General features: G+C 35.2%; 1 protein-coding gene across 1 annotated transcript; it reads right to left on the bottom strand.

Moving 5' to 3' along the window:
* Positions 1-1,705: 1,705 nt before the first annotated feature.
* Positions 1,706-24,737, bottom strand: Dhc1 (Dynein heavy chain 1). The gene is made up of 25 exons (XM_070645182.1): positions 24,672-24,737; positions 24,576-24,593; positions 24,401-24,518; positions 24,076-24,334; positions 21,730-23,557; positions 20,524-20,643; positions 16,912-20,453; positions 16,742-16,852; positions 16,418-16,613; positions 14,989-15,964; positions 14,686-14,919; positions 10,765-13,407; positions 10,420-10,706; positions 9,899-10,182; positions 8,334-9,784; positions 8,123-8,275; positions 7,940-8,014; positions 7,066-7,873; positions 6,706-6,798; positions 6,487-6,643; positions 5,184-5,279; positions 5,041-5,097; positions 3,934-4,036; positions 3,841-3,870; positions 1,706-2,093 (listed from the first exon to the last, which is right to left on the bottom strand). The coding sequence occupies exons 1-25, from the start codon at positions 24,735-24,737 to the stop codon at positions 1,840-1,842; spliced, it is 13,959 nt and encodes a 4,652-aa protein (XP_070501283.1). The 3' UTR covers positions 1,706-1,839.
* Between the last annotated feature and the right edge of the window lie 689 nt (positions 24,738-25,426).

The following is a 25,426-nucleotide window of genomic DNA, read 5'->3' as shown; positions in this document are numbered from 1 at the left end:
TTTTTGATTTTTTTTTTGATTTTTCTGCTTCAATTGAATTTCAAAATTCTTCTTCAAATGATGCAAACGTTTTCATTTGAATTTCAAAAAACAGTTAGATTTTTATGATTTTGTTTAAACTTTCTGCTTCAATTGATGCGAAAATCTTCATTTAAATTTCAAAAAACTGTTACATTTCTGATTTTGTTTTGACTTTTCTACTTCAACTAATGCGAAAGTTTGTCTTCAACAGATGCAAAAATTCAAACTTCAAAAAACCGTTACATTTCTAATTCAAAGCTTGCTTATCAAAATATCTTCCAAAATTTCATCACCCACTCAAAACATAAAAACTAGGTTAAATGCCACAGTCATCTCTTAATCACCAAATTTGGCACAATCCATTTAATCACAATATAAATCTTTATTATCCCCATCCAAAAAAAGCTAAACTATTCAACATGTTGACGTAAATGAGAGAATTTTACGGACAATTAATTATTTTAATGCTACGTATCAGAACATTATGTCATTTAAACTATGACTCACTATATCATCGACGTCTTAAATGGCTGTATCGTTACAAATAAACTATTCAACTCTACACGACATGAATAATTGTTGCAAAATTACTTTTATTTTTAGAAAATTGCAATTTTTCATGTAATAATTTATCATTTTATCGTAGGTTTTAATGAACTTTATGCGAGTAAACTTGTCTAATTTAATTATAGATTTAAAATGTCTATCCCTTATTTTTCCACATCTCGTATGGAGTCGAAGATGCACAGCAAATATGGAAATGCAAAATTTCCCAATGGAGTCTCATATCACAAAGTAAATCACAAGATTCTGTGACAAGATGACACATCAAGGTTGTTTTCATCGTACATTTGCTACCGATAAAGGGGTTGTTGTGGATGTTGGCATTCATGCTTTGAAACAAACAAATCCGAGCATAGTTGTGAATGAATTTTAGAATTGAGGTTTGTTCATGGATGACGTCTATGGTTCACCCTTTGAGCTTAGGATTTAGGATTCCTGTAGTCAGTCGAGTGGTTCTGATCCCACTATAAACTGTAAGAATATTGAGTGCAGTGGTCTGGCCCATTCTCACTCGTTAAACAATCATTAGCCGCGAATCGCCCCTCCTAATCTGTTTGGATCCATAGCTAAGACCTTCCCTTTCACTTAGGGGTCGTTCATTTATTACATATACCGAAAAATCGACTTATTGAAACCAAGATTGAAAAGAGAGGAGGTGGCTCTCTGTAACAACCCCAACACGCCTCCCTCCACTCTCCAGTCTCCCCTCGAAGCGTTCGGCAATAAATGAACAACCTCTTATGAATATTAAGCATCATAGTACGTCAGTCAAAAGGCAGTCATCGGCAGAACTAATTTTAGACGCCTACTGAGAGATGCCATGGATTTGAACTGCCTCAGTTAATTTGAACAGCCCACGAATTAAGTAAGGAGTACGTCACAATCGCATATCTTCAATTGAGTAAACAATGAATGCCAAATATTTGAAACATGCTAGTAAGGTAACATATAGTAACAGAAGAACAGCAACTTTATATCCCTTTTGACAAAATTCCACGAAAATTCACTTTAAAAACTTACAAAATAAGACTTACCTCAACAAAAGATATCCAACATCCTCCCACGAATATCCTACATTCCTCAACTTGATTTGAAGCAAAAATTTTAAAAGTCAATAATGTCAAAAATGTTGTGCATGTAAATTTTTATTTCCATTTCTACGTCTTCCTTTATCAATTTGTACAATTTTTATATTCATGTCCTATTGACTTTACATCTCGAAAAAAGAGAAACCATAAATCATATCCAAACTTTTTACTTAATATCACACAATAAAGCAACACCCCTCAATGTCCAATGACGTGGACTCAAATCTGTTTCAAAATCAATTGATCCCACATACTTTTGATCCGTTCGTTGTGGTTTACGGTAAATTGGACATTCATAAAGTTTTGGATCTTTACCAGCTGTTGTATTTATGGCATAAATGTATATTATTGGCATTTGTTCGTACAGTATTTTGGCTTTTGATTCGATCAGCTTGCCGCTGCGACGGTCTAGAGATGCACCTGTTGAAAAATGGAAGTTTGGAATGTTAGATTGGATTTAGTTTGAATTTTAAAATTTTAAGGATTTATTAACGGTTATTTCATATTTAAATATTTTGAACAACTCTATGTAAGTGGTTGGTCTCCCCTTTTATAGTTTATTTCCCCTATTATAGTTGATTATCCCCTATCTAGTTTTTGATCAGCTTTTTAGTGAAATTGATGTTTATTACAGTTTATTTGAGTAATTTACGAAGAAATAAGTAATTTATTAACTAAACAAAGCATCCATTAATCAGGTAAGCTTCTAGATTGTTGTTTTTAAACAAAGAAAGTTCAAAATTTCAATCAAACTAATGATAAATTAAAGTTATTGCTATATTTTCAGAAATTAACTCAAAATCTTCACAAAATTAATCCAGAAGATCAACATCTCAAGTAAATCTCCACCGAACCACAAAAAGCTGTCAACACTCCGTTTTTCTTTCTAAAAACAAGCTTATAAATATGAAAAAAGTTTTAGATGTCTTTATAATTCTATAAATATCTCGTCAGTCGATTATTGTTTGTTCTCGTTATAAGGCTTCATAAAATAACTCGAGCTAATCATTACTACAAACAACAACAAGCAAAACAAGCTGTTCTATGATGTAAAAGATGACAAATATTTACAAATGACAAACAAACAAAAAAAAACTTTCTTTCTTAACAGCCGCAGTGATAATGATTTCGGACATAACAATGTTGTTTGGACAATTGGAGATGGAAGCAGTGGAATGGGAAGCCTTTTTGGTGTATTTTTAAACGATAATAATAAGGGATTTATGAGATTTATAATATTTTCAACTGTTAATTCTCAATTCTGATGGCACATACAACATAAAGCCACTGACGCCTATCGGAGATTATGATAAATATGAGACAAATATTTATATATTATCAGCAAACAATGCTTATGGCGTATGGATTGTTTATTATGCAAATTTTCAAAGGAAAAGCCAATATCATAAATAAACAAATTTTATGTTCATTTATTCTTGTCTCAATTCTTTGAATGTACATCCTCCCACAAGTTAACCGTTGTTATGATATAGCAAGGACTCGATGACTATCGAAATGTCATTGAGATTGCTTAAATCATCGTGAGAAAAATGCGTTCAAAGATCTCACGACTTTTTACCCTTTCTCAGCTTCCTTTATCTATTCATTGTTGATTAAAAATCATTAAAAATTCAGATTGCATACACATTTTGTTGATTGCTTCTTCACAATTCCCCACGTATATTGATAAAAAAAGAGACAGCTCGCAATCATCAATAAAGAACAACGCAAATGAGGCATCGGTTGAAGAATAATAAGATTTTGATAACTTTGATTGAACTTGAAGACTGACTGAATGAGAAGCAAAATATCATCTGGAGATTTAAGTATTAGACATGCTAATAAAAGCTCAACAGTGTCATTTTTCATGAAATTTAATCTGACAGCAATTTTTTGATTTATGGTGGGAATGTTTATCGAAAATAAGAAGCAAGAAAAGCTTTAAGTTTTCCAAGAAAAAATTCATCTTTTTGGGGTTGCGGCTTAAATTTTTCAACCTCAATTGTCATAATATACCCAATATATATAATTTATAGTGATTATATTTCACATATGAGTAAATTCTCAATGACGTAGATGAGATACTCAATTAAGACTTAAAATCAATATATAGTTATAATCCGCTTATGGATGCGGCACATTCAACAGTAAAAAATATTTCACATACCTTCTAAAAAGAGTCCATGAACATAAACACCTAGAAATAACAGAACAGAAATTTATGGACAGTCGAGTTATTTTAATGATTTATCATCTTTACCTTCGGCCGGTGGATCATGGATGTCTTCTTTATTGTAACGTGTTATTTGATTCTGTAAGATTACAGAGTCCAGTGCCCAGCCTTTGTGTGCTCGAGTTACTTCCTACAGTTGAAAATGTAAAGGATATGAAGAAGTCATTTAATGAAGATGTAGAACTAATAATAAAGTTAGTTTTGAGATTCAAATTGGAGTGATAAAGTGATGCAGTTTATGTAAAGGATGTAAAGAAGGAATGACGAATTTTTTCAAAAAGAGACAATGAGATGGAGCGATTGACAGCCTGACATCTTCACGTCGCAGCAACGATGCGAACTGCATGACACCTCTATGTCATACGCATGTGTCGATTGACAGCATAACACCATTACGTTACAGCGACGGAGCGATTATCACCATATCACCTTCACGTCACAGCGACAGAGCGTTTGATAGCATGGCACATTCATGTCACAGTGACAGAGCAATTGTCAAAATGACACCTTCACGTCGTCACAACGTGATAGTTGACAATATGACGTAGTGTTGCCTTAACGACGAATTTGTTCTGTTGCTCTTTAGTATCCTGCTTCCTACGTCAATTCATCTAACTCTTATCCAAAGCTAAACTACAAATTTCTTCTTTATCATTTCAAATCCTATTTCTCTCAGTCCACAGCATATTTAAAATGAAAAGGAAATATCAGGAATAAAATAATCCATGACGTCTTGCAATTACTTTCAAAAGCAAACCATAGTGAACGTTGAGGATAAAACAAGATGACAATCAAATCATAATGCTTGATAAAAAGCACATTTAATGTTATGAAAAGGTACAAAGAAGAAGCCTTGATGACGATGAAAATTTCATCAAAAACAAATTACCGTTGAAAAAACTGCTTCAAAATGAAGATCTTGTGAATAATATTATTATTCCTGTATTCACATAAAAAAGGCACTGATTGGCGAGTGAAAGTGACCCCCCTCCGTCCATAGCTTTATCTTGAGCGCTACTTAATCAAATTTAGTTTAATTTTCTACCTTCTTATATTCTCCCATTCCTCAAACTACAGACAGACGCTTATGTTGATGATGATACAAGATGTGAATAAATTCGTGTCATAATTTACCTGTCTCATTGCTGTTAAAAATCCTTGTGGATTAAAGAAGCCTGTCATCCAAAATACCTGTATAGTAAATTATTTTTTATTAGTATACAACAACCCACTCACATTAGATAGATATGACGTATATATAAAGAAAAATATCATACTTTTGGTCTGTCGTGTGCACACCAAATGCGGAATTGTGAATTTCGTTCAAGAAGCTCCGTGTACCAGAATCCCAATGTTGTTGATTCCCATGAGATCTAGAACAAGGTGAAAAGTTTATTATGACATAAATGTAAATTTTTGCAATATAACTACAAGTTGTAGATGAATAAATTATAAACAATTTTTCTATGGCTTCTTCCCGGTAGTGGCATGTGCCTTTTGGAAATAAACTATATGAATTTTCTAGAATAATTAAGCAATCATCAATATAGTTCAAGTCGATTGAGTATCATGTTAAAGTCACGCTGGACTGATACCCGATTTGAATCGGATGCAGCACAAAGTTATAGGCAAGCCGACTTCTAGCTGAATTTCTGGTCGACTAACTGAATCTCGGGGTAAACTCAAGAGCTCACTGTGTGCATCAATGCAAGTGCTGAGAATTTGAAACTGGCAAAAGTTATCTAAAGACAGATCTAGCTTTTGCCGAGCTTAAATCCAGCAATGGATCTTCGTTTGCCTTTTGCCAAAGACGGCGAACTGATTTGTACTCTTTGGAAATTACTCCCGAGTGAACAAGGTCCAAGAACTCATGAAGAGAAGATATCGATAGAGATAGAATTGCTTTTGATATCGGTGATTGGCAGGCAAAAGGCCAGCGATAGAACCAGCTGTAGTTGACATCTAAAAGAGATCAAGGAACGCAATTAATCCGTCCGACCAGCGATCTAAGTAAGTAATTTCAAGAACTTTACAATTTTTATAAACATCGCAATAGAGTTTTAGTTAAATATTTCAAGGACATTAATCCTACATCAAATACAGTCAAAACACACATTATGATCATTTTCATCATTCCTACATACTTTTCAAAAAATATTAATTTTTATCCAACTAAATAGAAACCTTTATCTGTTCAAATGTTCTCCAACTAAGGTACGCAAATATATCATCCATGTCATGTTGACACAAAGAGTATATAAGGAAATACGGAAATATTTCTTCTGGAAAATTTGAAATGTTGGGGATGTTTGGAAGTTATGGGACGGTAAGAACTGACTTTTTCCTCCCCTGCTGTCTAACCTCTCAACACTCCACCTCCTTCACGCCAGTGTGCACTGAGACACTCAATTTGGACAAAATTACCCGAAATGTCACGTAACTTCCGAACAATCCCCATCATTCTCTCCATTCCGAATTCAAATGATATTTACAGCCCTCAAGCAAGGACCTTTCGAGCAACCTCATCATAATGTTAGTAATAAAACTGTTCAAACATTTATGTAGTCAATGTCTTCTTACCTTTTGCCATCGTTCCGGTATACGAGCATCATACATAGCATCTAGTGAATCACGTAAATATTGACTCATTACAATCGTTCCATCAATGGCTAACTTTAAATCTGATAAATTTGTATAAACTGTTTTAATGACTCGCTGCATTCGGTCGACTTCTTGCCTATCATTTGAGAGATGGATGTGATAATAAATGAAGTCACGATTACATTGATTTATTCATACCTTAAGAAAATATTCATTGGAAGTAATGCTCCCATTCGAGCCAATGATTCCTTCACTTCAAATGCATTGTATTGCTGTGGAAGTTTTCGCAACCTACGCAGAATTAAAAAAGGTAAAAATGTTAATGAAGGATGATTAGCAAATGTTGTCTATAATCTACGTAGCAGACCCGAACAGCTCGACATGACTCTGCCTTGATGCCGAATACGGTTTAAGCCCTGACACTACGCCAGAGTCACGCCGGTCTAGTGCTATCCGAGAGAGAGACAGGAAATGTTCGTCGACTGGAGCAGCATGACATCATAATTGAACAGACCCCAAAAAGCATCTACCAAAATCCCATTAATTTACAATTCTTACATGTCATCTGCCAGTTGATACACAACAGTTTCACGAGATTCACCACTACCGCCTCCGCTTTCTTTCGGCTGTACGCTTAATATCGTATCCAAAATTCCTTTTGCCGTATTAATTTGATACGTGATATCAGCATTACCATGCAAACCGAAAACTTCAGGTGTATCATTGGGTGGTAGTGAGGCAATATAATCGACATAATGTTGAATATTTTTGGTAACTGGAACCTTATAATTTTTATAAAATTCAAAATTAGACGTTAATAATTGATCGCAAAACCATACAGCACAGAATGTTGTAAGTAAGCGCTTATCAAAATCATCTGTAACACGTCCACCGTACTGTACTTCACCAATCATGTAACAGATTGTTTGCCATGACACACCCTTCTTTGGATCCATCTCATCAAGATGATTTTGAATGAATGCAACGCTTGCAGCAAAATCAGCTTGATTAAATTCATAGCCAACATTCCAGCCAAGTGGACCAAATTTTCTTCTCTCCTGTACGACTGTATGAAGAAATGCAACGGTGTAAAGTAACGGTGGCCATTGAAATGCTGATGTATAGTCCAAATAATCTTGTGTGAATGTCTGATATGTTCGCTTTAAGCTTGCTCTGATACCTTGCGGTGGTTCATTGGTAAATTTAATTGCAAGTTGAAGTAGACCAATTGGGAATTCCTGATGAACTTCGGTCGTTACCCATAGACGGAATGTGTCTTGGACATGCTCGGTCTCAATCAATATGTCAATTATTTCAGCACAAAAATTTAAGGATAGATGAACATTCTGTAGCAATACCCATCCACCTATAAAGTCATAACAGTCAGTAGATACAAAAATGATTCAATTAGATGCTATAAATTCCTTAATACCTGTTGCCATACATTCCGTCATCATTTTACGAGCATGATATTCTTGTCCCTGACCCATTGAAACAGCCCGTATTGCTGTATAAATGAAAAAAATAGGAAAATTTTCATGAATGGAATTTTTCGCTGTCGAATCGCTCAATAAATTAATTGTCATCGACTTTACTTCCATTTATGAAAACTTACGGATATTTTTCAATTTAGCCAACGCAATGATTTGATTTGTTGGATCAGATCCGATGGATAGGATACAAACTAATGGTGTTCTTGGTTCCGATTCTTCCCATGTTTGCTCTAAGTCTAAAATGTGTGTTTCACTGTATTCGGGTCCAAGTGATTCTAATCAGGATAAAATTGATATTAATTGCTTGAATTGCTTCAAATTTCAAAAGTTTACCTTCGATGTACTTTCTGGCTTGAGATATTGTTCGATCAGGGCTCCAGCTTCTAATCAGGACTAATTTACGAAAAACGTCGAGTTGATTATAGCCACATGGGATTTCCTCCTTTTCAGGCCTCTCGGCATCATACCAGATCTTCCAATCCCTTTCGTTATTCTCAATCTTCTTTAAAATATCAACAAATGGCTTTAATTTTGATATTTCAACAAGATTCAGCCATGTTATGTCAAGAATCCATTTAAATGGCTTTGGTGTAACAGCATTTAAGTCCAACGACGCACCTCCTTTAATAAAACTCATGAATTCAGAATGATTTATGACTCCTTTATGATAATCAATTTTTATAGCCAACATCAATGTAAACAATAGTTTATGACGTTCATACAAGCTACGACTTGTAAATGCCCAGACTTCATATGTCAAATAACGTAATATGATATTGATACGTTCCTCAGTTATATTGCTTCGAGCTGATTTTGTGATGGAATTATCAAAAATATTGAGGAATTGCTTCAATGAATTTTGATACATAATATTGACATTACTCATTTCAACAATCAAAAAGTATAAAATGGAACCGCGCGTTGCTACAGCACGATATTCCTCACGAGCTTTCATTATTTTCTTTTCAGTTATTTCTGATATTTGTAATTTTTGATTTACGTCCTCTGCTGTTGTTTTCGTCTCACGAAGCACTTCAATTAATGCTTCATCATCAACAAGTGAACCTTCTGTTGATGTTAAACGACATAATAAATTAGCTTCCAATTCCTTCATCGTTCTTTGATTCTTCATTACACTCTCAAATAGACTAACACGTTCCGATTCCAGTTCCGATTTTTCCATTAATATTACACGACCCAATAACTGATCTTCAAGACCACGCATTGTTACTGTAAAATCAATTATTGATGCTTTTGCACTTATCTCAGGACTAAACATTGGATTGGGTAGTTTTGTTGTGATATAAATCATAAAACCAGGCATAACATCACACTCTTTATCACCAACAAGTACTTTCTCAATTGAACCGGATTTAATGAAATTCTTCTCAAGGACATTATCAATAACTGGATCTAATTCAACTCCAACATCCTCAATCAATAGTGGACGACCGAGTGACAAGCTATCTTCTAAATGTGTACGAAAATATTTATGATTAAGTGATGTTGTTTGTAATTCATTTTGATCTTCTTTTGTTTTTATCCAAATTTTTCCTTGTCCTTGCGGATCTATAAGCAAGGGATAACTGCTGCTTTTGGTAACAATTAAGGCATTTTGTACAGATAATTCGTCATTCGGAAGACCCTGAAGTGTCCATTCTGATATTGTTGCGTTGTCAACAAGCATGCTAATTATATTTATATTCATTGTGTATGGTATCTTCTTATCTTTTAATAGCTGCATCCAAAATTTCATTAGATTTGCTCGATAATCTTGATTATAGCTATTTATGGATGAAATATATATATATTTGGATATTATTAACATTGTCACTAAGAGCAATTAAGGATGTAAATCCACAACCCACATTCCACTACCTTAACAACAATCTACTTACGGTCCACAATATGACAAAAATCCAGTTGCAAGCAATACGTCACCAACAAGTCGTCCAATTTGTTCCTTAAACTCCTTACTCTGTTGAGTCCAACGAATCTTCTCACCAGCCAAGCCATTAATCAATGCGGTTGCTGCATTCATTTTTCTCAAACACACATTCGCAGCGTCCGTTAACCTTTGTTTCTCCCTTACAGCAGCATCATAGCATTCTTTGACTTGCTGTAATGCTTGCTCACGTTCACGTAATTGACTTTCAGCACCTGCCAAGTCTTCCATGGCAACCTGATTGTTTTGATTTGTTGTGATTAATAAGTTAGGGAAATTTGGAGTGGGGGGTCGTTCATAAGTGATGGTTAGTAGCTATTTCCGAGCAGCACAATGCAAAGAATCGCAATTTTCATTTAAAATGGATCGAAATCCGTCCTAAACATGCCATCAGGGTTACTTCGCTTGTTCCCGTTAAAACAGCTCAAATGTAAGACACATCACTTACGAACGACCCCAAAAATCCTTACTTACCCTCAATCGAGCTTCTTGCATGGTCAAATTTGCCTTTAATGGCAATACTTCCTTATTTACGCCGTGAAAAAATGCCATAGCTTTTGTCCATGATAAAAGTCCAGCAACGTCACCGCAAACTCTTCTTGCTGTATCCATATTATAATCCTCCATCCTAAAGTACGGTTGTAAGTGCTCAATCATCTCCTCGTTAATTGAATCTTTTGGATAATTTTGTAATTGAAGCAAGAATGTTGTTGATGCCATCATTTTCAAACTCTCAGCCCAACTTGGTTTGGGTGATGGTGCTGATTATGAAATAAAAATTATGTATATCATGATAAGAGATTAAAGTGATTTACATACCGGCCGTATCAGGCATTGTTGGATGAAGCTTCCTTTGGAACAGAATCAACACAGAATCCATAATTCTCATAATTAAGTGCGGTGGACGTCCTAATTTTCTAACTGTTGCAATATGTGCTGGCTTAATTGTGTTAAGTGCTGATTCTGCCTCCTCAAGAGCTGGTTTTGCTGCTTCTAATTTCTCCTCGGCCAATGCCTTCTCTACGGCTATATTGGCTACGAGAATTTCTGCTTTTTCCTTCACGATCATGACCTGATTTTTTACAGTTTCTGCTTGTGAGGCACGTTCTGTTACCTCAATTAAGACACGCTCGGATTTAAGTGATGCTTCTGCTAATTCCATTTCCATAACTGCCAAATCTTTTTTTAAAACTTCAACAGATTCAGATGCTTCTGCTAACTTTTCTAAACCAGTGTCCATTTTTTCTGCTCCCTCGCATAATTCATTGTGCTTCATTGTGTAAATATTTTTATATCCAGCAATAAAATTTAAATATGATTTTGGTGTGACGTGTGTTGCACGTCGGAATCGATGGAAATAGTCAACTGATGTGGCTGACACTCCATCCTGAATGGTACCTAGAGCTCTGACTAGCTCGATTTTTATTTCAGGTGCACATTCTATCTCATAAGATGTCAAGAAATGCTCAGCAACCATAATTAATGCATCTCTCGGCCATGGTTGGAACCAATCAATAATACAACCACTAATTAATGCTGGAAACTTGACAATTCGACGACGGAATGTTTCACCGACAGGTGAGAAGCAGAAAACGACATGAAGATTATGACATGTACGCTGTAGGAAATATTCCATGACTGTCTCTTGATTTATTGTTCGCTTTTGATTTTCACGCTTCATTACGGGTGTTAATTCCGATATTATTTCCTGTTGCTCATCACGATTAAATAGATTTGATATGACACCGGATGAAAGGATGTTGTTTAGATACTCAAGGAAAATCTCTTCCTTGACATCAAGATCCTGGAATATAAATGTCGTTCCTTTACCTTGCACACCACAGGTACGATACAGCAGCTTTAGATCTTCAAGGAAATTAGCCACATTATATGACCGAGTCAAACTAATTTGGAATGTCTTATATCCAGCAATAAATGATGCAAGTTTTGTCAAACTCTGCTTACCACTGCCGCCAACACCAACCAACATACAATTTCCTCTTGGATGTCTTATGACACGTGAAATTTTCACAAGATGCAGCATAGCGTCTGGGAAAAATACCAAATCCATTCCAACACCACGAACCATTTCATTGAATTGGACTAAGAACATTTTCAGTCTGTCTCTAAGCATCTCAATATCAGTGACTGGCTCATAAACCTTTGGCAATTCCATATCAGCTTCCTCACCTTCTTCACCAGTCGGTTCAGGTGCGTCACGCATAAAATCAACAAAAACTGGACTTGGACCAAACATTGGCTCATATGACTCGCCAAGATCTTTAACTGCAATTGCCTTTAATTCACCAGAAAACCATTTATAGTCAGCAACTGTCGTAAATCGATCAGCAAATACACGCGTACATTCATTCTTCCACAATGAGATGAGATACTGTTCATTTGTTATAACTGTTGATAGTGTTCCAATCATACCTTGCCATATTCTTGACAGATCACGTAAACTAAAGATATAATGGAATTTAGCTGGTGTTGGAAGTAATTTTTCACGTGTTGCCTGCCATAATAATCGTGTTAATGGAATTAATTTTTTAACAAGCTTACGAACTTCACTGGTAAATCCACGCTTTGAATTATAATGTCCTTCACCAATAGTTCTAAATATAGTATCAATTGATGTATCATCCGGGACATTACAATTAAATATACAAAATTGTCGCTTTAATCTTGATGGTATATCATTACGTCCACCACCTGGTAATCCCATAGCAGCAATAAATTGTAAATCAACAATATTTGTAAAGTCACCAGGCTTTTCTAAATTAAAGAATCCTTTCATGTCCATCGTTTGCCGAACAATTTCATTTGTAACTTGATCACCCCATTCATTAATGTGCGGCAAGTTAATGTCGTCAATAAATACAATTAACTTTTTACCACCCGATGGTCCAAATGTATTACCCAAACGCTTGTCAATATAACTTTCTATCGTCTTCTGGAACTGAAATGGACTTGTCGCTGACGAAAAGTTGAACGAACGTACCATATGCGTATCTGGATTTTGTTTTTTCATAAAGTTTTTAATCATTATAGTTTTGGCTGTTCCTTGTTCACCAATCAACAGCACAGCTCGCTCTTGATTAGCAACAGTTCCAATTAAATATTCAATTCGTGCATTATCGATAATTGGAACTAAAATTGATGAATATTCTGGTGTTGATGTTTCGGGGTAGACATAAGCTGAGACGAGATTCTTCCATGGTTCCCAAGCTCCAATGCCTGATACAAAGAAGTCAAAAACTGTTCCATCCGGTACTTCTGGATCTTTTGGATAGTCATAGTTCTTAAACTTCTTTCTCATAAATGTGTCCATTTTGATTCGGTCACCAGAATTTAGGAATGCTCCAAGTGCCCATGCCATTGAGAAAATATACAGACGATGAAGATGTTCGGGACTTGCTACTTCTGTTTTCGATTGTGCTTCATCTTCCTCTAGTAAATCATCTGAATGAAAATTGGATAAGCAAAAGAAACAGAGAAAAAATACCGAAAACAGTCAATTGTTCCTTAACATAGTTTAACGGATACTCTAAGTCAGTGATAGGCCACCTTATGGTTTTCACGGCATACTTTGGTGATAAGCCTCAATCAATGGCATTTTCAAACATTTTTGTAACCAAACAAGTGTGCCGTGGAACACAGGTTGCTCACCACTGCTCTAAGTTCATCTAACATGAACACACATAGTGCACAAGATACAGAACAACAAGATATGTACATGAGACATAAAACATTTAAGATTTTTTTTTTGCATAAATATAGTGATGAGTTTAATGGTGATGGAAATTTCATTGATTTAAGGACTTGTCAAAGGGGAATCAGCTTATGGTAAAAATAAGGAATGAATCCTGAGCGACACTAAACGACACAAATCGGCGGATCGAAATCTGCCGTCACGGTGCCTTCAAGAGTCAGACAATCCCAACGTACAGTGCTGTGCTTATTGAATTTATATGAACATGTACAGTAAATACAGTAAGTACAGTAAGTACAGGAAGTACAATTACTACATTAAGTATAGTAAGTACAGTAAGTACAGTAAGTACAGTAAGTACAGTAAGTACAGTAAGTACAGTAAGTACAGTAAGTACAGTAAGTACAGTAAGTACAGTAAGTACAGTAAGTACAGTATTGTCCATTTGCGTGTCTGACCCTTAGAAACCGCTAGGGCATCTTCATGTCTTAACGTTAATACAGCGACATAGCGACACCCTAGCGAGCACTATATGCTGTTCGAGATTCAATACAATAGGGAGTCATTCGTAAGTGACGTCCATCAAAACATCAGATTTTCGCTTTTTTTTGTCTCAAAATTCACAACCAAGACAGAATTTTAATCTTGTCAAGCTGTCATAAACCCAAAATAAGGAAAACGCTTTAGAATTCTAGACGTCATTTACGAACAACCCCCAAAATCCCTAAAAAATTCATTTTCCCATAAGCATCTCCCTTTCGTGACTTAATTTTTTTGCAATTTTTTCATAGGTGCAAAAAAGTATTTGAACAGATTTTTTTTCACGAATTTTAACATGAATAAGACACCTACGAATGAGAATACGCTGTTCTAAAACACCTGTTACATGCCAATTGAAAGAAAAATGTTGAACAAAGACAATTTTATATTATAAAAAGAATTTACACATATACAGTATAATATGATGAACAATAATGATGAAAAGAACAATAAAAGAAAAGGAACATCAAGGAACATTTTTTTCTCACCTTCAGTGCTTCCGGCAATTGACTGTGTAGCGGCTTGTTCAATATCTTTTGAGTACGGTATTAAACCATCAAGGATGAACAAGACTTGTTGAATGATGTTACATTGTAAGACTTCCATCATGAATTCACAATTTTGGGTACCCCACGTAAATATAGCCAAGAATGACTGTTCAAACAGTTCCGAGAATACCTGCTTCTCACGATTCGTACGGACTTTGAGCCATGCGGCAAGAACTAAGACAAAAGGAAAGAAAATTCATTAAAAAATTAAATTTTCAGCCTTAAAAAGTCATGAATTTTTACTTGGCTTCCAGTCTAGACCACTCGAAGACATGTAGACCATTCCATTACGACTGACAGTAGCTGGCGATGCATTGTCAATGTTGTGTGGTTCAAATATAATTTTACAATGCGGTGACATTGCCAATCGATCACCATTAGCCAATGTCAATGTCTTATTATCATCCAAGACTGAATTTAAATTCTCAATCCAAATACTATCGACTGGTCCGTCGAGTACCAGCCAAATATTCTCCTGCTTCTTCGTCTTTAATGTCTTACGCCACATCGCTGAAAATATTCCATCTGTCCAATCATTTGTTGCAACATCCAATTTACCAAACATTTGTGCTGCTGTTATAGATTTTGGATTCATTCTCATCTCTTTATGGATCTTTCCGGTCTCGGTTATTGCCTTCATTAGCACATGAATGCATTTTGTTTTTCCGGCACCAGACGGTCCGAGGACCATTATACCGTGACGTACTTTTTGTGTTTCATACAACTGAATAAGTTTTAATGTCCATGGCGGATGATTTATGAGTGCAGCTTCTTGAATTTGATGATCGATTGCCGCTTCCAATTCAGCATATGTGGTCTTTTCTAAACTTTGATTGGGAAACAGATCACTGACCAATGACATAAAGAGTGGCTCATCTTCATCAATCAATTTTGAAAGATTCATGTCCCTTAGCACACGCATGACAATTGTGCTTTCACTATCTTTACAATTTAACCTCTTTGCAGTTCCTAATGTCCTCAAAACTGACAAAATATTACGTAAACCAAAATCATAGTGAACTTGCTTCGTCAACTGCTCCTCACAAAGCTTATAAAGTGTGTAGAATTTTCTAGCGAGTGTAATGTTCTCTAAGAATCCACAAGATGCAAGCTTCACACGAATAATAATCTGTCGGTCGGGTACCATCATCGCAACGGTTCTAAATTGGATTTTAAGATTTTCAGGCAATTCCTTTCTTCCAGCATAACCGGGATTCATCTAAAGGATTATCATGTTAGCATCGTAATAATGAAAAAAATTTCTCATCGTAGGATGCAGAGTTGTTGGATGAGTGATTTTATGGAGATTGATTTGTGTGTGGATAAGGTGGTACTTTAAGTGTCGCTGACTTAGCTTGCCCTGGCTCAGGACTTATTTTTAAAGAATTTAGGTAGCTTAGAAGACCAGTGTTGTCCAAACTGTATGTAGCGACACACTAGTGTGTTGTTTTGGTCATGGATACGCACTAAGGTGTGTCGCGACACACTAGTGTGTGGTTTTGGTCTTGGATACGCACTAAAATGTGCCGTGACACACAATTTAGAACAATTAAGAAAAATCCTGACCTAGACTATCTGACTACCCAATTTCTAGCTTTGATAACGCCTACCCAATCTTCATGTAGCAGACATCATCACCACCAACTCTGCATCACCATCAACATTCACTTACCGTAATAAAAATACCAAACTCAGGATTTAAATCAATTGTGTCACCGTCAGTAAAAATGAATGTTTTCTTTTTATCCTTCTTCGCTGTTAGTACAACAGCAACTTGTTGCGCAGCAACAGATAGTACAGGTAGTTCAATACGATTGAACTCATCAAAGCAACCCCAAGTACCAGATTGCGCTAAGCCTTTATAAATTCTTGAGTATGAATAGAGAGAAATAGAAGAAAAATTAATTTAATTAAAAGTGGCAATTAAAATTAATAAAAGGAAGCTTTATGATGCTGTGTCATTTACACAGGCACAATTAATTTGGAGTAGCTTTACCTTCCCAAGCCTCTGTAATCCATTTGATCCGAACAATTGAAGACAACAACATATTTTCCCAATGTTTTACCCATATCTTTTACAGTCTCTGTCTTGCCTGTACCAGCGGGTCTATATAAATAAGAATTTAGTCAATATATATACATATTGGAATATAAACATTATCATACCCGCAAGGAGCACCACCCATACAAAGTGCAAGTGCTTGTGCAAGTGTTATGTAACATCGATCCGTAAGTGGAGTTATAACAAGACGTTCAGTACATCCAAGATACTCATTCTGATATGTAAATGTGACATCAGTAACGCTCATAAATGTCTTGTCTAAATCATCCTTAAAATAGAATCGACATTGTTTAAGCCATTCAAAATCATTTGATGACCTGATATTCATACGACATAGTATATCAAATATATCACGTTGATGTACATGAATGGTAATAAGTGTCTCAAACTTTATTCTGTCCATTTTTGTTATATCCTTAGTCGTCTGATCAATGAGCGTGTTAAGAAGTTCTAAAAATTTATTATTTGTCTCTGACATAATTTTCTTCTCATGACGTGATTGTGTTAGTGCCACTTCACTGTCTCGTGTCCATATCATTTGTATACCAAGTATACCAACTTGTGCAGGCATCTTGTCTAAAAAGACTAAAATTTGTACATTCGGATCATTGATTTGTGAATTTGCTTGTCGTATAATCGCATGTAACGATGACTGTGATGATTGAAGTAATGATGTTAACCACGTCTCAACAGATCCCTCGGCGCGTATTGCTCGATCTAAAGGAATTGATTCGCCTTCCGATGATATTATAGCAACCATTTTATTATATTCAACGTCATGAAATTTAACATATCGTGTATTATCAAAAATTGACAATAAATGATTTTGTATTGTATGTGGATCTGATGCCTGACCTAAAATTTCCAATAATGCCGGATCAGAGACGAAAAAGAAGCGCGGAAACATCATACGCTTCTTTTCCAAATAACCGCTGAGAGATTTTTGACACAACTCAAGTTGTTCCTGTAAATGCGGTAATAGTTGCTTTAATAAATCATCACCGACACAGCATGCAATCACGCCAGGTGTCTCATGAGCACGCTGCATAATCTTTTGCCAAGATTTATCGATTTTTGAGAATCTTTTTGCCTCTTTCGGAAGTTGCTTTGCAATATCACCGCCAACAAATACAGCCTCAAGATACACCCACATGTTCTGTACGAGCAACCATCGTTCAAGGATATCATTTGAATTTGATAAATCATACACCCATTGTTGAATTTGCTTTCTAAATGGTGCATTATAACGATTTGAAAGCAATGAACCGAGTACCATTAAACTGTCTTCTAATTGTCCTATTGTCTCGGCTGTTGTGTCACCACGTAGCAATAACTCACCACGATTATTGAATGACATGAAGCTTAACTCATGTCCCGACCATTCATTTGTTACTTGTTTTAATTTTGCTTCAATATCCTTCTCCTTCATGGCTGAGATACAAATATCTTCAATGTCTTCTTTATGCTTTAATAATGGTGCATCTAAGATGTGCTTTAATGTAAATCCGTCACTATCGAACTCGAATGTATATTTTGTGACTTCCATAATACGTTGCCAATGACGTGGTTTCATTGCCTTATTTGCCATCAATTCAAGTAATGGACACATGTCATTAAAATCATCGATGGTTCTCTTGAGAGCATGAAAGGCTGGCCATTCTTTAAGTGCTTTTGGTAATTTTCGACAACGATTTTGGAATTCCATAAGTTCATTATTGATTTCTTCAATGTCAACATCACCCCATGCGATATCGTAGTAGCTTGAGACTCTATCGATGACGTCATTGTAGAGTTTATACAGCTTCTGTAGCAAATTAAGTTCCTTTTTGATCTGACCAAGTTCGGGATAATCAGTTTGTGGTAAACCGAACAACTCTTCGCCATTCTGAAACAACTGCAGACGACGCCACATTCCATCGAATCGATTTTGGAAGAGAATAAGTCGATCGGAAGCTTCACGCGGTGTCAAGCCTGGCTGCATTGGGCCAGCATTATTATATTCATTGACGTAATCAATCTTCTCATTCCTAAATCTATCCAAATTTGTTGTGAGTTCCTCTTGAAAGACTGGCTGCATTTCAAGTAATTTACAATGTGTGTCAAGTGCACGATTCTTCAACTTATACCAAGTGTCTCTCAAGTTATCAACACGTTCAGTATGTTCCTTCTCAATTGGAATTTCATATTTCGCCAATGTGTTAAATGCCTCCTCAATTGGATCAATCTTCAACTCCATATCGACTTCTTGATCACGAATTTTACCCAATGTATCCATAACCATTCTGACGTCATCAAGATCTCTTACCGGTCGGTCAAGCTTACGATCCATTTCATTTATTACAGCATAAACATAATCCATTTCTCTTTTGTATTTCTTTTTCATTGCTTGACCAATTTTATGCTTAAAGGCTTTTACTTCAATATTAAGACCAAATTTCAATTTCTCTGTTGACAATGCTACACATGATTGACCAAAATATTCCATATCCGGTTCTACAGATAAATTTGCATCAAGCTCTGTTAAATAACGAAGATTTGTTTCAAATTCAGGAAGTGTATATTCCAATAATTGACGTATGGTCTTGTCATTTTTCCATAAAAATTGATAAGGCTTCCATTTCTTGACAAACTCTTGAATTTCACTTTTAAGATTCTTTGTACATTGTGATAACAGTGAGAGAGTCTTAACGACTTCCTTATTATCCATCACATAGGTGTAGAAGCTTTTCGCCATATGAGGCATTTGTGGACGCTGTTCAGACAATACACGATACACGCGTCGTCTATTAGCACGCTCATTAGCAACGGCAGCTCGTGGACCTTTTGGATTAATTTGTGTTGTACATCGATCATCGTCTCTGCCAGAATTCCATTGTGCAACACCTTTTGATACACCAACAATGTTCTTGCCAGCCTGCGCTAATGCTTCCTGCAATTCATCTAAACTTGGACGAATGGCTATTGTTGGAATCATAAGTACAGCATTCAATATAAATATTGGTTTTTGAGATACTTCATGCTCATTGCTTTCTAATATAAATCGCCTACGAAGTAGATCCAATGATGCGCGAGTAACCTTAATAAGAACATCAATAACCTTCCGACTATAATAACGTCTCATTTCATGAATTGCATTAAAAACCATTTCCGTAAGTCCTTTGGGTAATCCACCTTCATAAGACGTAAATAATGACAATGGATTCTCAAAACACGTATACAGTAAACTCCAATCTTGTTGTTGATTTGATGTTCCGGTGTCATTGTCATTTGTTGGTATTTCTGTTGCTTGCAATCTTAGTTCTTCCTCACCAAACAAATCATTTTCCGGTCCAATCATATTTCTGAATATGACACTTGCTTTTTGAACTAAATCGAGTACTTCCTCGACTGCTTCCTCAACCATTTGACTTTTTCGATTTAATTCAATTGCAGCAGCACGACATGCATCTTCATTTTTCTCCAAAAATTTCTGTACCGTCCATAGCTCATCGATTGGAAGCGTTTGCAATGAAATTTCCTGCATTGAATTCAGTACAAAAAGAATTCGATTTGTGTAAATATCATGTACACGTTGCACAAGTATATCAAAGGTATTAATAGCTTGCTTGCATTGTTCGTAAAATTCCATCCAACGTGAATTTGTCCACTGTAAAATAGCAACAAAAAGTATGAGTATAAAATAATTAAAACCTGGAATTTTATTATCCATTTCATACATTTATATGCTTTAATCCTGGCCGAAGCATTGTTGTTAAACGCACGAGTTGTGGTAGAAACAGCGGCCGAACTTCATGAATTACAGATTTTGTAACACGAAAGTACAGTTTAATTAATTCCTACAGCAGATAAAGTAGAGAGAAAAATATAGTAATCATTTGTACCCAAAAAATGTTGTTAATTAAAGTGGTTTTTACATGGGAATTGGGTGAAAATGTTTGAAAAGTAGAAGAAGTAATAGCCGGCATGAGTATGAATATTAACTTTGAGACTTCCGTACTTTAAGAGTGATGAAGATTAAATTCTGCGAAAAATATTCTTGAAAATTAAGTATGAACTTCTTTGTTATCTTTTAATCCTTCAAGTAAACAGCCTGTTTGTCGGAAAACCAGCATGTAAAAGTTTTTTGAAGGAAGTTTAAGAAAAGTCGTAAGATATGACGTCTTACATTAAAATTAGAGAGGATTTAGACTCTAGAGCAGTGTTGTCCAAACTTTGGATTGTGTCAAAGTCGACTCAATTCCATGTAAAATTCGAGTAGACTTCGGGCTCTGCTTTGGACACATCTGGTTTGGACGAGTCCGGATCATCTATCATTCAATGGATTCCATTGGATTAACAAATTCTATAAATTAATCCATAGAATTCATGGATTCCACGAATTAATCCATAATTTAAATGGATTCCATTGATTCCACCAAAAAATCCATAAATTCCATGATTTCCATAAATTTTTCCATGGATTCCACAAATTCCACAAAATCGATGGAATCCATAGTTTCTGCTAGATGATCCATTTCCGGTTTGGACAACACTAGCCTGGAATCTCTGATCTAAAAGTCAAATTCTCAGACTTTGAAGTCGACTAGAATATGGAGTAGAGTCGACTTGTCCATACCTGATTTCTCATTTTACTCAATTGCCATTACTTAGGATCCGAACCAGTATCTTGTTCCAAGCCTCTTGTTGTCCTGTGACAATGCTCTATTTATCCCTACCTTTGTCAATCCCATCAGAGACTCCATAAAGCTTAGAAGAGTCATCACTTACAAATTATCCCAGAATATCCCTCAATTTTCATGAATACGAAAAATTCTTCCATTCATAAACTCAAAACTCACAATAATTAACAAGTTCAATAACAAGAAAATGTTAATCCTTCCATTAATCATTCTCACAAAACGCAGAAGTTCATTCCTACTTACGTTCATAGAATCCGTAATTGTATCAAAGTGATGTTGTTTACATAACAATGTTGTTGCTACAATGGGCAGGTCATGAGTACTCATTTTTGCTAAACATTTTGCCTCTTTAATTAACAACGAAATTGTTGGATGGAGGTTGACAACTAATCTATCATTTTGTATTGCCAACACAGGCTGTACAAGACATGCATCGGCTATAGAAACATCCTGTGAAAGCCATAATTGTGTCATTTCCTGTTCATATTCAGCAATATATGTGTTTGCATAATTATATCGATTTTCTAAGTCTTTACTTATTGGATGATTTGCAAGTACAGGATGTGATGAAATGTTTGTTATAAGCTCTTTAAGGTGCGATAATAAGCTACGACACCATTTAATTCGACCAGATATTGGTGGAAGGCATCTTTCAAGTGGTGGATCGTCTCGTTGCTTCTTAAAGAGTTTCAAGATTCTGTCAAGTTCCTTCTCACAATATTTCAATATTCTCTCATATTTCTCATTCATTGTGCTGATTGGAATCTTTGCACTAACTTTTTCAAAACGTATCAGGAACCGGATGCCTTGCGGTGTTTCCCAAACAGAATCAAAATTATTCTCAATCATTGATGCAATTGATTCCTTCAGCATGTTTGTCTTGGACATAAACAAGTCAAAATCTTCATTAAATTCTAAATTGCGATGATCTAAGTAGTCATATTTCTTAACTAAAACTGCAACTTTTGCTTCCTCAAATGTCGCCATTGCTTCCTCTAAAGCTTCACCTAACAGCAAGCCTTCAAGACGTCTCTCAAACAGATGATTGTAATCCTCAATCAAATTAAACATTGAAATGATTTTCGATAGACGATCACAAAAAGTGTCAAACTTTCCAAAGACAAAATTCTCACTGAATGCGAATGGCGCTTGATCGGGTAGGAATGGCTGCGATCTAACCGTGTAATAAGTTTCTCTATAAATGTGATTTAATTTAAGACAATTTGTGAGTTTTGTGCGAACTAAATTACGATCCTGTGACCATATATTTTCCATACCACGACACGTAATATATGACTTACATGTCTCAATCATTTGATTTGTTATCTTAACCATAAGTGTCGATGTACGTTCAGAATTATTGTAAAATTGTGATACAGAATAAATTAAACGAACTGTCTGTAGTAAGCTTAAAATGCTATCTTGCATTGTGACAGGGTCATCCAAATACAGTGAGTGACAACATGATTCCATAGCTTGAATAAATTTTGCATTGTCACGTGCCTCATTATAGCAGAATGTAATTTTCTTATCAGTTTCCTTCCAATTCTTAACCATTCTCGATCCATTGACAGTAAGACAAAAGAGTGTCCATTGCACCTCGCGTTCCTGCAGGTACGACAGAAGTTGTGAGAATTGTGCACCTCGTCGCTTCCAATACTCTAATTCATCTTGTGGACCACTTGAATCATTTTCACGACGCAATTGTTCACTTTCCATTAAAATCTTTGAGATATTTTTAATCCAATTTGTGACTCGTTCCTCTAATTCGGATATAATTTCCGCATCTTTGGACATGTCTTTTACATCAGCAACACTTTCAGCTTTTGACACAATAACCTTTCCGTCATCAAAGATGTTATTTTTGGTACAGACTTGCTCACAAACACGCAATGCACTACAAAAGCTACGTAAGCCGGGAAGTAGTTGTTGTTTAATCAAATTGCAGTTCATTTCTTCGTCTTCATTCTCAATGTTTGGAAAGGCTAGTGCCTGCATGAAAACAAATTCCACAATCCTTTCAATTGACGCTACCAATCCGACTTTTTCCGCATCAATTATTCCACAGTATCTTTGCAAATGAGAAAAAAAATAATAATTATGAAATTTTCCTTTTTTTTGTGTCGTCGTCATCATCATCATCGAAAAAACATCAATTAATGGATATTAATTTTCCACTCTGTCAAATCTTTAAATTACAAATTAAAACAATCATGTGAAAACACAACACAAAAAAAATGAGAACATTTTTAATTACAATTGACAACGAAAAATTGACGTAAGTTAAATTAGTTATGGACATTTTGCGTGGGTTTAGGTATTGTGTGCATTTTTGTGTCTCATTTGTTGTGTTAAAACTGAGATTTAAAAGCACGTGATTTTTTCCCGCCATTTTTAAAATTTCCCATATTTAACATTTTTCTTCGCTTATTCCTCAAATTTAGCCATTAAATCATCAAATAACAATGCAATTCCACAATAAAAAAAGCAAAGTTTCATCCAAGTCAAAATGACCACAAAAAATACATCAATATTAACAAAAATTCAGCTAACATGATATGTGGCGACAAAATATGATAAACAACTCACAGATCTTTATGAAATCCTTCCTCTGGTAATTGTTTGGAGATGTTGATGCGAAACATGTAAATGCAGACGCCCGTAAATGGACATGACCATCCGTCAGTTAAAAATAATTTGTTTTTATTCGCACTCATTGCCGATGATGAGCCAGGTATTGGCGTACGTGATGATGACGCTGTAGCACGCGATGGACCAGGACGACCTGAATGATCTGGAACGGTTTCAGCTTCTTCGACTTCTTGATAGAACCACATCAGCTTATTTCCTATAAACATAATGATTATTTTTGTAAGATTATTTATAGAATTTGTGCAAGTCAGAGATTATTTACGCATATTTGGTAAGAATAATTGATTAATCTCATCTAACATGTTGCCTTCGAAAATATGATCCATAATCTGATGCCTCGGTAAACCCGTACCGTCCATAAGAAGTTGAAATGTGAATTCCTAGTTGTGTGGGAAAATTTTAATTGTGGAAAAAATGGATAAAAAGGGCTTTTTTACCAAACGGGGATCCATTTCCTTTATTTCAGCAATATTAAGAAGAAATTAATGATTTATTATGAACAGATAAAGGCATTAAAAATTATAAATAAATACCCCACGTCTCGCCTTTCTTTCGCATTCTTCTCGTCGTCGCTGTATATCAGGATCATCGGGGGACATCATTTTGCGTTGTTGTTATTTATTTTTTATTTATTGTTGCAAATAAAAAGGTTTCAAAATTCAAAAAGGAAAAAAAAATTCAAAAATGCTTCCAAAAAAAGATTTAAAAATCCTCAATAAAAATTGGAAAAAACTTTAAAAATTTCCGATAAAAATAGAAGAATCAAGAGCTATTTACACAATTATTTATGTACAATATTATCCTACAAACAACAAAGAGATTACAAATTGTCAACAAATGCTTTAAAATCTCAAAAATCAACATGCAGAAAACAACAAAAACTTTTGTCGCATGAAAAAAATTGGACAAATTTTTTCGTGACTCAAAACAATTCTGATTGCACATTAATATTTATGATGCCAATTCCAATTTTTTGGACGAGTTCCAAGTGATAAATTGTGAGAAATAATAATAATAAGATAATTGAATCCATTAGTCAAATTTCCATGAAAATTTTTAATTTGATTTGAAGAAAAATTAAAAGCACATTTTTAATAAACAAAAGGATTGTTTTTTGAAACTAGTCACATTTTGGAAGGGTAGCTATCTGTGGAGATTTTAAATTGATTTCTAAATTGGTTTGTATCTTTTAGTAAAGTTTGTTGAATTCTGTATTTCGACATAGACTTTCTGAATCCGAAGTCTGAATTCGAATCCGAAACCGAATCTGAATCCAAATCCGAATCTG

Source organism: Chironomus tepperi, unplaced genomic scaffold, assembly GCF_022539635.2.
Source record: "Chironomus tepperi strain 1889 unplaced genomic scaffold, CSIRO-AGI_Ctep_v1 contig_351, whole genome shotgun sequence".
NCBI classification, from domain to species: Eukaryota; Metazoa; Arthropoda; class Insecta; order Diptera; family Chironomidae; genus Chironomus; species Chironomus tepperi.
Note: the sequence above shows the minus strand (reverse complement) of the source record. Positions and strands in the feature narration are given on the sequence as shown.

Bases quoted from the DNA above. Each gene is read 5' to 3' on its own strand.
- Dhc1 (XM_070645182.1), bottom strand. From the start codon at position 24,737: ATGTCCCCCGATGATCCTGATATACAGCGACGACGAGAAGAATGCGAA. The intron at 20,454-20,523 runs GTATGAAATGGA...GCTATTTTACAG, and splicing joins CAGGATTAAAGCATATAAAT to TGGACAAATTCACGTTGGAT. The intron at 16,614-16,741 runs GTAAAGCTACTC...TTCATACTCAAG, and splicing joins GATTACAGAGGCTTGGGAAG to AATTTATAAAGGCTTAGCGC.